Source organism: Neomonachus schauinslandi, chromosome 11 (assembly GCF_002201575.2).
Source record: "Neomonachus schauinslandi chromosome 11, ASM220157v2, whole genome shotgun sequence".
In the NCBI taxonomy this organism is placed as follows: domain Eukaryota; kingdom Metazoa; phylum Chordata; class Mammalia; order Carnivora; family Phocidae; genus Neomonachus; species Neomonachus schauinslandi.
In genome coordinates, this window is record NC_058413.1 from 47295767 (window position 1) to 47308747 (window position 12981).

Sequence of the window (12981 nt, forward strand, 5' to 3'; positions counted from 1 at the left end):
TCTCTTAATTTTTTAGTGCCCCCTCTCAAATATTTTTGAACAATGAACTATTTTTATGTGAAGTATTGAGTACATATGTATTAATTGTAATATTCTTTAAAGTATATAAGTACATTATGATAGATGTATGATATATTAAAATTAATGTTAAAATTTAATATACTATATGTATATGTTTTAAATATGGTATATTATTTTTTAATTTTTATTTTTTTATTATTATTTATTTAATTTGTTATGTTATGTTAGTCACCATACAGTAGTACATCATTAGTTTTTGATGTAGTGTTCCATGATTCATTGTTTGCATATAACACCCAGTGCTCCATGTAATACGTGTCCTCCTTAATACTCATCACTGGGCTAACCCATCCCCCCCCCAAACCCTCAATTTGTTTCTAAGAGTCCATAGTCTCTCATGGTTCGTCTCCCCCTCTGATTCCCCCCCTTCATTTTTCCCTTCCTTCTAATGTTCTCCATGCTATTCCTTATGTTTCACAAATAAGTGAAACCATATGATAATTGACTTTCTCTGCTTGACTTATTTCACTTAGCATAATCTCCTCCAGTCCCATCCATGTTGATGCAAAAGTTGGGTATTCATCCTTTCTGATGGCTGAGTAATATTCCATTGTATATATGGACCACATCTTCTTTATCCATTCACCTGTTGAAGGGCATCTCGGCTCTTTCCACAGTTCGGCTGTTGTGGACATTGCTGCTATGAACACTGGGGTGCATATGGCCCTTCTTTTCACTATATCTGTGTCTTTGGGGTAGATACCCAGTAGTGCAATTGCTGGGTCATAGGGTAGCTCTATTTTTAATTTTTTGAGGAATCTCCACACTGTTTTCCAAAGTGGCTGTATTAAATATGGTATATTAAAATGTAGGAAAAAAGCCTTTCAATCATATGGTAGGAATTTTAACACATTACAAAAAGGTATATAGTGAAGTGTAAGACTTCCACTTCTGGCCCCTGGTTCTCCTTCAGGGAGATTACCATTGTTTCCTGTTTCCTTCCATACATAATCGTGCATATACAACATACATACTTTTTAGAAACAACACAAATGGGAGCATGCTAATTATTGTTTTGCACTTTCTTTCATTTAATGATGTATCTTGGAGATATAGGGACATAGAGATTAGGTTTTGTTTCCTAAGAACAAAGAGTACATGAGAAACATCCTTATTCATAAAGTTTTCACAGAAGTGTGAGTATGCAAGGACAGTTCATGATTCAGTTTCCAATGTGTAGAACTGGCCCTGTAGTTTGTTTAGGGGTGAATTTTCTGTAGAGTGGTCCCAAAGCTATTGTCTTTCTCTGCACAGAGACAAGCCATGAAAACGTGCTGATTTCTCCCTCCCTCACAACCCACTATGTTTTGCATTATCTCCTTTTGTTAAAAGTAATTGCTCATTAAACATTATGGGAACTTTAAGAGAACATAATTTCCTAGAGCCTTAGTGTCTCCGGTTGATTTTGATTGGAACGCTTTGGGTGCACGTGACCTTCGGCTGCTTCCTGTTTATTGGTTTCACCTTCTTGGAATGATGAGCACAGACACAGGCAATGGCAGAGGAGGTACTGATTTTATCATTTGTACTGGTGTACAGAAATGGGTTTTGTGCTGTTGGTTACAGCTCTTGGAGGTCAGCATCCTAGTGTGGGTACCCCAGATTACTGGATCCCTGAGGAATTGTTTGTTAGGCCATCCTTCAAGGTGGGATGTTGCTTTTTTAAAATAAAAAAAATGTAGAGAAAAAGAAACCAACAATTCAGACTGGAAAGGCTGTACAATTCCAAATTTCTAGTGTCTGTAAAACTAAACCACATAAATGAAAAGTGGCTTAGCCTTGAGAGAGGAGATGATCTCTGACCTCCAGAAGTGTTTTGTTTCTAAGAATCCCGTAATTTCAAATGCATCACAAGGAACTCTTCAGAGATCTCAATCTGACGCAAATAAAGTTTTCCACTCTTAAGAAATAAGTGGGCTGAGTTTTAGATACTAGATTAGATATTATCTTGAAAGGTAGGGGAAAACCAGAACTAGATTTCTGTGCAATCCTGCTTTGATGGAGCAGAGAAAGCCTTTTCTTTCAGACTCTAGGATGCCCTGTTTTATGGTTATAGAATAGAAGTTCGCAGACACTGTAGCTAGGTACTGTAAGTAGTAGTCCAGTGCCAGGAAGTCTCATGAGAAAGGCATTTTTGGGACTCCTTCACTCAAACTGTGTTGGCCTTCTGTGAGATGTTACTGTCCCTGAGCAGACATGCCAGGAATGCCAGCCATATAAAGCACCTGCTTTATTGACTTTGGGCAAAGAAAGGAGGAAGTCTTTTGGTTTTCTCATGATTGAAAAGGCCTCTGGTACTCCTCCCTGCCCCGCCCCCCGCTCTCCCCTTAAATCCAGCAGTGGTGTGTGTGTGTAGGTATGTATACACACTGAAGATGGGGATGGGATATTTCAGTGTAATATTTATTCAAAATGTGTTTAAGAGCCAGTGTTGGGACATAGACCTTCAGCTTTAAATATCACTTGAAGGTTTTCTTCCACATTTTTGCATTCTTTTGATTCATCTTAATTTTGAATTTTAAAATAAATTCTTAAGATGTCTGAGAGTCTCAAGATTATTGCTCTTGAGTAGATTATTTACAGACATATGTAGAAAAATAGAAGAATTGAGGTCTCATCTGGAGAATCCTTAGAATTTTTTTTTTAAGGTTTTATTTTTATTTTAGAGAGAGAGCACACGTGTGAGTGGGGGGTAGGGAGAGTGAGAGAATCTCAAGCAGATTCCTTGCTAAGTGGAACCTGATGCAGGGCTCCACAAGGGGCTCGATCTCACAACCTGAGATCATGACCTGAGCTGAAACTAAGAGCCAGCCGCTTAACTGACTGAGCCACCCAGGCTCCCCTCATTAGAATTCTTCTTAATAATGATTGTTGGAATGTCATCGAGCAGAAGAATTTCAGCAGAAAGATTAAAAAGCCAAGTTGTACGGGCATCCCATGGAATGGAGATACCACAGAAGAGGCTTGCAGTGGCATAAATTTTGTTAGTTGTTGACTTGCATGTGGGATTAAATACTTTTTCTGAAATTATACATATAAGTAACCCAATTTAACTCTTCAAAGATTGCTTTTTTTTTTTTTGTAATTGGGGAAATGTTTTTGTTGTTGCTTGAATGATGGGTGGGAATCTTCACTAAGTAGTTTTTAATATAGGAATGACAATGCTTTGTATGGGCACAATGAAAAATGAGATAGACTCTCTTCTTGAGCTCTTATTAGTTTGCCTTGATCTTTAGTGAATATGAGAAGCTTATATTCTTTTGTCCTTCTGCTAGACCAGTTCTTGTTTTTTTTTTTAATTGATGACCAGTCTCTGAGTTCACTTTTAGGCACTAATTGGTTATATCACTTATCTGTCATGTGCCTTAGTTTCCCCAAAGAAGCATATGAGCCATTTTCCTGTAGTGCTCTCAAAATTAAGTTTGGATGATGAAGTTTTAATCATTAATTTCCATATATTTGCCTTATTAGTTAAAAAACTATTTCCAGGTTATGCTCTTCTTTGCTTAGCCAGGAGTAAGGTGATAGGCAATTTTCAAAGCGTGATTAGTGAGCAAATATGGGCTACTTTGTTAAACTTCTACCTAGTTGATACATATCAGCTGTTGCTCATTTTTTACTCAGCCTTCCTCATTTTGGGGAAAGCTTTTTGTTACTTATAACTCCTTTATGAACCAAGCTATTATTTGTTTAAATGATGGGGTGGATTTTTAGTATGTGAAAACACTTTAACCCTTATGAAAGCTCATTTGAAATCAGCCGTTCCAGAGGATATTACTCACATGATTTTAAAATTTATGTGCCTGTTTTGTCTTTAAATGTCTGAAACCGTTATACCATTTGTGAATACTAATTTTTAAAATTTTAACCAGTCCATTTTATTGGCTTTGCCAATGTATTTATTACTTTTTTTCTTTTATAAAATGGGTCTAGAAATTGTGTTCTAAAGGAAAGCTATTGAACACAAAGCCTTCCCTTCCAAACTAAGATCTCTGACCTAAAATAAGAATTTTGAGGCATGAAAGTCAATCTTCTGAGTCTTTCACATTCTCGGGAAGCTTTTTTTTTTTTTTTTAAAATAATGCTTAAGAATCTTATTTATTTATTTATCTGAGACAGAGAGAGAGAGTGCAGAAGCAGGTGGGGGGCAGCGGCAGAGGGAGAAGCAGGATCCCTGCTCAGCAGGGAACCCGAAGTGGGACTCGATCCCAGGACCCCAGGATCATGACCCGAGCTGAAGGCAGTCGCTTAACCGACTGAGCCACCCAGGTGCCCCTCTCGGGAAGCTTTTTACTGAAGTATTAAAATAACACATTTGTGCTGTTGCCATTCAGGAAAAGTTCCAGGTGGAGGGCAGATTTGGCTAGTGTGGAAAACCAGCTTCTGCATGCTTTGTGGTTCTTTGGTCTTGATCTTGAAGGCAGAGCTCATGTTAGTTCCTTATAGAATGCAGACAGATCTGGGTGGTAAAAGAGCTTCCATGCTGAATGAAGACCCAGGCCACTGTTGCTTCTGTTGTTGTTGCAGTTCCCCAACCCTTTTCTACTTAAGAGAATCTACTTAACATTCTGGTTTAGTATTTGGAGCAAGGTGCCATTTAGGATTTCTACTATATTTCCATATTAAATTTTATTATTAGCAGGAACCTGTATGTGTGGGTGTATTTCAGCTTGTGGTCCACTGAGGTCTCAGGGTTGTCTTTCTGATACCCACAAAGGAATCACACTCTGAGCATACCCTTGCTGAAGTTTATCCTGATCCTTTCTAAATGTGAAATTGTACTGAAAGTTTTAACTTACTATTTGGCAAGCAAGTACTTTGTTTTTGACTGGTTTGTATGTGTTGTGTTTTGTTTTTTAACCTAGATTACCAGAGACTGATGACTGTGGCGGAGACAATTACAGCTCTCATGTTTCCTTTCCAGTGGCAGCATGTCTATGTTCCTATTCTCCCGGCTTCTCTCCTACATTTCTTAGATGCTCCTGTCCCATACCTGATGGGCTTGCATTCCAATGGCCTGGATGACCGGTCAAAGCTGGAGCTGCCTCAGGAGGTGAGAGGAATGTGGAGCTTGGGTGCTGGTGCCCCTGACCCCATTCTAGTATTGGAGAGAGAATGGCTTTGGGATGAGCCCAGGGTGGTGTCACAAAGCTTATTTTATTTTGAGGAACACAAATAACTTTCCATGAAAAAATGTAAAAACAATGAACATTTAGCTTAGTTTATGTCATTTGTCATCTTTATTATCGTGACATTACATTCATTGTAATCTCTGTGTTTATACTATCATGAATTGCCTTTTCCATACGCAGGTTTTCAAATATTTTATGTACTTCTCAAGACATTTATTAGGAAATCTTTTTTAGGGACACTTGGGTGGCTCTGTTGGTTAGGCCTCTGACTGTTGATCTCAGCTCAGGTCTTGATCTCAGGGTCCTGAGTTCAAGCCTTGTGTTGGGCTCTGTGCTGGGCATGGAGCCTACTTAAAAAAAAAAAAAAAAGAAAAGAAAATCTTTTCATTCTGTAAAAAATATACATAAAAGAGTAGCATAATGAATTCCTGTGTTCTCAGCACCCAGCTTCAACAGTTATCATACATGTTAAATTGTATTTTACTTTTATACCTCCTACCCCCTATTATTTTAAGGAAATCCCACATAACATAATTCCATAATTATTTCATTACTCAGACCAGTAAATCAGTAGGTTTCTCTTATAGGCCAAGTTTATCTGCAAAAGTTGACCTGATCATAATGATTCTTTTTTTTTTTTTTTTAAGTGTGATATGTAGGTATTAAACCTCAGGCTTACCCACAGGGACTACTGAATTTATTTTATTTATTTTTATGTTTTTAAAGATTTTATTTATTTATTTGACAGAGGCAGAGATAGTGAGAGCAGGAACACAAGCAGGAGGAGTGGGAGAGGGAGAAGCAGGCTTCCTGCTGAGCAGGGAGCCCGATGCGGGGCTCAATCCCAGGACCCTAGGATCATGACCTGAGCCGAAGGCAGACGCTTAACGACTGAGCCACCCAGGCGCCCATGATCATAGTGATTCTTGTGATGCTGAGCCAGCTTTGAAAACTTCCCTTGTTCAAGATAAGACCTTGAGAGAATGCTTTTCCTCTCTTGCTGTGAGGATGGCCTGCTTCTTTCTCCTATTGTTTCAGATACCAAAAGAATTAATTAAAAATATGTATTTGTTTATTTCCTGCTTTATTCTAAAGCAGATTTAAAGCATGATTAAAATAAGATTGTTTTATTTTTCTAGAATTACCCAAAGAACTGGTCTACCTTTTTATGTCATTTTGTGGCTGGTATGAAACCATTTGGAAGAAAGGTTTTCATATTCTGAATTTCTTAGTCATTAGAAAGGCCTGGGAACAAGATTTTGGAGTATACATACACTGGTGTTACATGGCTCTGTTTCCTCCCTCCTCCAAATGTTTATGGAGGGAGGTTTTTGCATAACTAAGTAATATTAGTAAGGAAACCTCCAAAGAAGAGCACGGTCCCATGGAATTGGATCTGAGCCTCACTCATGTTGTTGGGCATGTCTGGGCAGCGTCCTTGATGAAACCCTGATAGATCACACCTGTAATATTTACATTATAGTCAGATGCATTTCTACTTTTCCTTTCTCCTTTGGTTTTAGAAGCAAAATGTCCTCCTTGTAGCTTCTTCCCTTTCCACCTCCTTTGCTGCTTTGATTTTATAGAGCTTTGTGTTGTTTGGAGTGGGACAAGATTAATTAAGGAAGAAAAGATCTAAATGATGGAGAAAATTATTGAGTTGGGGTATTGGGTTTTTATATATATTTGTTTTACTGATAAATGTATATGAAGAGTACATATCAAAGTTTGGAGAATGGAAACATGCATATTTAAATTGACACACCTTCAGAATAAATCTATCATTTCATAAAGTCAGAATAAGAATAACAGCAAAAAATGGTTGAGGTAGAGAGCTAAAGAGGCATGCTACATACCAGTGTAATATGTAGGTCACTAGGCAAGAAGCCAGTTTTCTCAGTTTTATTTTCATATTTAGCATCAGCTTGCTGTATATTTGGGGCAAGTTCTGTTCCCTGTAGGATCCCTCAGCATCGTTCTTTGGGTGCCTCATGTTGGTGGGTGTATGAAGAGGCTGCTAGGAGACCAGCAGTTTTCTTAATGGGGGACTCAGTGGGACTGTTTGAGAAACCAAGGGTTGTTTGAGAAACCCAGAAGTTCACTCTGTTCTGGGTATTGGGGTCTCTGCTTTTGCGGTAGTCTCCATCATTGCTACATCCTTTGCGTCTCCCTGTGGTCTGGGAAGGAGAGGAGACAGTGGAACTGAGGAATACCTGTGCATACTTAATAAGCAATTCTCGGGTTTCAGAGTCCCACTTCATCCAGACTGTCCCTTTGAAGGTCACATATTTGTGCAGGTTGTTTCATAGCTGGATATTTACCTTGATTTTTAGCAGATAACCTGTAGAATACCTGAGCCTGTGTAGTCCCTCCGGGGAACTATAGACTGGGGAGAACTTTCTCAAGGAGTAAAGGGCCCTGAAAGGTGTGCATAATGAGTGAAGACTAATAATATCTCTGAAAGACAACTTTGGGATGTGTCACAAATTATATATATATATGTGTGTATGTGTATATATATATATATACACATACACACATATATATATATATATTTTTTTTAAGATTTTATTTTTAAGTAATCTCTACACCCAACGTGGGACTCAAACTTACAATCCCGAGATGAAGAGTCACATGCTGTACCAGTCAAGCCAACCAGGCGCCCCCTAAGTGATACATGTTTCTAGTAAAAAATTCTAAAAGTGCACAAAAGCATAAAAATAAAGAAAAAATGACTTCAGATTTTACCACCCAGAGATAAACTACTTTTAACATTTTGATGGACATCCTGTGGTATCTTTATGCAGCTAGAAAGAAGTTTGAGGCAGAACTGGGGAAAATCACCTGGGCCTCTGCAAGGGTGCATCATTAGGGTGGTGGGGCAAGCTTGATTTATAAAAGGGACTTTCTCTAGGGGGCACCTGGGTGGCTCAGTCATTAAGCGTCTGCCTTCGGCTCAGGTCATGATCCCAGGATCCTGGGATCGAGTCCCGCATAGGGCTCCCTGCTTAGCGGGGAGTCTGCTTCTCCCTCTCCCTCTGTTGCTGCCCCTGCTTGTGCTCTCTCTGTGTCAAATAAATAAATAAAATCTTTTTTTTTTTTTTAAAGATTTTGTTTATTTGACAGAGAGAGATACAGCGAGAGAGGGAACACAAGCAGGGGGAGTGGGAGAGGGAGAAGCAGGCTTCCCGCGGAGCAGGGAGCCCGATGCGGGGCTCGATCCCAGGACCCTGGGATCAGGACCTGAGCCGAAGGCAGACGCTTAACGACTGAGCCACCCAGGCGCCCCAAATAAATAAAATCTTAAAAAAAAAAAAAAAAAAAAGGACTCTTTCTAGAGGGGTGAAGATTGTACATTTCTTAGATCCCAAATTCATCAGTTGCCACCCCATCTTGGGGCATCAGAAATCTGTGAAAAAGCCCTTTGTTCCTTTTTATACAAACACATGAGCTCAGTTGTCCCTGAGCAAGGGAAAGTGCTGAGCTGCCTTTGTGAGGCATTCTTTGTCCTGTGCGTCTCTTTTGGGTTTCAGTCCAGGAAGGAGGCAGTTTGTCCACAGCTATGTCAGGGGAAACAGGCAGAGGATATTAGAGTAAAGAAGAGGGTGTTACTTCTTTCTATCTTGGGTCCTTCTTTCTTTCCTACTGTTTTTTTTCCTTTCTCAAAATACTCCTTCAGTAGCTTTTCCCAGTAACATATGTGTTGAGCTCCCCTTCAGTGAATAACATGGAGATAGACTAGGGGTGAAGCTGGCTGTGATTTGGTATTAGGAACTCAGGGCTGGGAAGGAGCATTGTGACCTCTTGCAGGAAAAGATTTGGAAGACTTTGTGGGATTTGGGGGATCCATGTGGTTACTACCCCAGAGCAGCTAAGTCTTCCCATGGCCTCGCCCAACAAGGCAGGAGGTTAAATGATTCATCAGTCTTATATAATACCCAGTGCTCATTACATTGTGTGCCCTCCTTAATGTCCAGCACCCAGTTACCCCATCCCCCCAGCATCCTCCCCTCCAGCAACCCTCACTTTGTTTCCTATGATTAAGAGTCTCTTATGGTTGATCTCCCTCTCTGATTTTGTCGTCTTGTTTTTTTTCTTCCCTCTCTTCTCCCTTCCGCTCTAGTTCCATCCACGTCGTTGCAAATGGCAAGATTTCTTTTTTTTTTTTTGATGGCTGAGTAGTATTCAATTGTGTATATATACCACATCTTCTTTATCCAGTCATCTGTCGATGGACATTTGGGCTTTTTCCATAGTTTGGCTATTGTGGACATTGCTGCTATAAGCATTGGGGTACATGTGCCCCTTTGGATTCAGAAAGTAGTGAATTTTAAAACTATTTTTCTTCTAATCTTTTTATCTTAGATATGGGAAAGTTCTCTTTTTTTATTGTGGATTGGTAGATGGACTAGTTTATGCACCCAGCAAGTGTTTATTGAATGAATGCATGCGTGGACATGTTAAAACATGCAATTTTAATAGATTGAGAGTTTGTGGAATAGTTATATTTAGCTAGACTTATGTCATCCTCCCACCTCTTCTTTTAGATTACAAGACTTATTTATTGGTACAGGTAAAAATAGAAGGATCAGTGGATCAGCACTTTGATATACAATAGAGGTACTATCCCAAAGGAGGGACTGTTTAATAATGGAGCTGGAAAAATTATTTGTCTAAAAGGGAAAAAAGTAAAAGGATCCCTACCTTCCACTATAACAAAATCAACTTGAGATGGATTAAGAAGTTATAAACATCAAGAGCAAAAGTTTAAATCTTCTAAAGATAATAAGTACATTTCTGACCTCTGAGTAGGGACTTTATAAACAAGATACAGAAAGCACTATCCCTAAAATAAAAGATTGATAAATTTGATTTTTTAGTAAAAGGCAAAAAATTTATGTGGTCTGAAGAGAAACCAGAGTATAAATTTGATTTTTTAAATTAAGAGAAAGACATCTTAAATGGAAAATGATAAAAACTAAAAGATATGTGACACATATAACCTACAAAGAATTAGCATCAGGAGATTGTAAAGAACTTGTACAAACCAGTAAGATGATAAGCAGCCCAGTAGAAAAATGGGCTAAAGACATGAGCAAGTATTGCACAAAAATTGCACATTTTTTTCACTAGCAACCAGACAAGTATAAATTAAATGCACCTATTTCAGTGGCAAACTTAAGAAATCTGATGATACCAAGTTGTGGTAGGATTTTAATCAGTAGATTGCTGATAAAAATGTAAATTTTTATAACCACTTTGGACACAGGTACGCATTATCTTACAAGGTTGAATGTTTGCATAGCTTACAACACAGCAGTTGCACTCCTAGGATATAGCCAAGAGAAGGTCTTGCACATGTGTCCAAGAAAACAGGTAAAAATGTAAAAGCAATAAAGAAGAAAGAGCTTAAATGCCCTTTAATGGGAAAATTAATAAATAAATTGTGCTACATCCACACAGCAGAATATTATACAAGAATGAAAATGGGTATCATATAGCTACATATAAGAAAATGGCTGAATCTTAGGAACCTCATATTGAGTGAAGAAAAATAGCAGTACCACAACACCACTTAAGGAATGGCAATTCTTTCATGAATTTAAAAAACAAACACTTAAAGGCATATACATGTGATAAATTGTAAAACAAAGGGCAAAAAGGTAATAAATAGAGAATTCTGGATCGTGGTTACCTGGGGATGGGAATGTGTAGGTTGGAGGATGGGATGGGGGAGGAGTGTATAGGTAAAGTATTGGTAATGTTCTAGTTTTTGGCTTGCCCAGGAAGAAAATGTCTTTAAGATTGTCCCCAGAAAGTTTTCATTTTATATTCCTAAGAACAGTGTATGAGATACTTGTTTTCTAGTAATTTGGCCAGCATTGGACTTTATAAATCTTGTAGATCTTTGCCAACCCGGTAGGTAAAAAATATTTTGTCTGTATTTCTTGGATTATTAGCAAAATTGAACAACTTTATCTGTGTGTGTGTGTGTATATGTATATACACACACATTTAAAGCTTTATTTGAGAGCACAAGAGAGAGTGTGTGTGAGTTGGGGGAGGAGCAGAGGGAGAGGGAGAGAGCGAATCCTCAAGCAGACTCCCCCTGAGCATGGAGCCTGATGCAGGGCTCTATCCCAGGACGCTGAGATCATGACCTGAGCTGAAATCAAGAGTCAGCAGCTTAACTGAGTGAGCCACCCAAGCACCCCCCCCCATCTTTTCATATATTTGAAGTTAATTAACTGAAAGTTCTTCTGTGTTTGCCTTCCGTAACGAGTTCCCACTTTTCAGTTGGGTGGATTATTTTTGTTTCAGTGCTTTCTTTGGCTATTAACCTTGTGTTGTGTATGGCAAATACTGTTTCCTAGATTGTTTATCTTTTAATTTTTTTATGGCAGTGTTTACCTTTATGGTTTTTAGCCTTGTATAAAGTTTTAGAAAGCCCAACTCTACCTTAACATAGAGCAGTGATCTTTTACAGTTGTGTTAATACTTTGTGGGTTTATTTAACTTTTTAAACTTTTTGTTATGGAAAATATGAATTACATATAGGAGTAAAGAGACTAGCATCCATCATTCTGTGATAATCATCAACTCATGGCTACTCTTCTTTCTGTATTGACCTCCCTCTCCTCACTCATTCTACTGGATTATTTTTAAACAAACCTCACACAGCAGTGTTAATGTCAATCAAATATATTCAGTATCTATCGCTAAAAGATACTCTTTTTAAGAAAATAGAGTGGCTTTATTTTTTATATTTAAATCTTCAATCTATCTCATTTATTTATGGTATTCTATTTTAACATTTCTAAATGTATAGCCGTTTGTCCCGAAAACATTTATTGAATGATCCATCCACATACATGGGTCTCTTCAAGACTCTTCTTTTCCAACAGATTATTATTTTATGTTTATATTAGAATCCAGTAAGGCAAGTGTTTTCTCAAAAATTTTTTGGCTATTTTATTCTTTCAGGCAAGATTCGGAATTAATTCATCAGACACTCCCTTCAAAAAAAAAAATCTTTCTGGAATTTTGAAAAAAATTTACATTAAATTTACAAATAAGTAGGGTGATTATTAGCATCTTTTCAGTGTGAAATTTTCCTATCTAATATTATTGTTATATATGATATCCATTCATTGAAGTTTTTCTCTTCCACAGTAATAATAATGTTAATTAGCATTTGTTATATACTATGGGCCTGAACATTTATTGTCTCATAATCCTCAAATTTATGGCATAGGTAACATTATCATTTCTGTTATATGAACAAAACAGAAACACTTTTTTTTTTTTAAGTTTCAGAGGTAGAATTTAGTGATTCATCAGTTGCATGTAACACCCAGTGCTCATGCCATCAAGTGCCCTCCTTAATGCCCATCACCCAGTTACCCCATCCCCCTATCCACCTCCCCTCCAGCAACTGTTTCCTAGAGTTAAGAGTCTTTTGTGGTCTCCCTCTCTGTTTTCATCTTATTTTCTTTTTCTTTTCCTTCCCTTCCCCTATGTTCATCTGTTTTGTTTCTTAAATTCCACATATGAGTGAAATCACAGTATTTGTCTTTCTCTGACTGACTTATTTCACTTAGCATGATGCCCTCTAGTTCCATCCATGTCGTTGCAAATGGCAAGATTTCATTCTTTTTGATGGCTGAGTAACATTCCATTGTGTGTATTTGTGTGTGTGTTTGTGTGTGTATCTTTATCCATTCATCTGTTAAAGGACATAAAACAGAAACGCTCTTTTTTTTTATTT

General features: G+C 37.9%; 1 protein-coding gene across 5 annotated transcripts in view; it reads left to right on the forward strand.

Annotated features, from left to right (window-relative positions):
* The window catches only part of DENND5A (DENN domain containing 5A), a 98481-nt gene that overhangs the window by 45956 nt on the left and 39544 nt on the right, over positions 1-12981 (forward strand). For all 5 annotated transcript variants that reach the window (XM_021685297.2, XM_044919852.1, XM_044919853.1 and 2 more), the window contains one exon: positions 4947-5134. In XM_021685297.2, coding sequence (XP_021540972.1) covers positions 4947-5134 — 188 coding nt within the window. The remainder of the gene's footprint in view (positions 1-4946; positions 5135-12981) is intronic.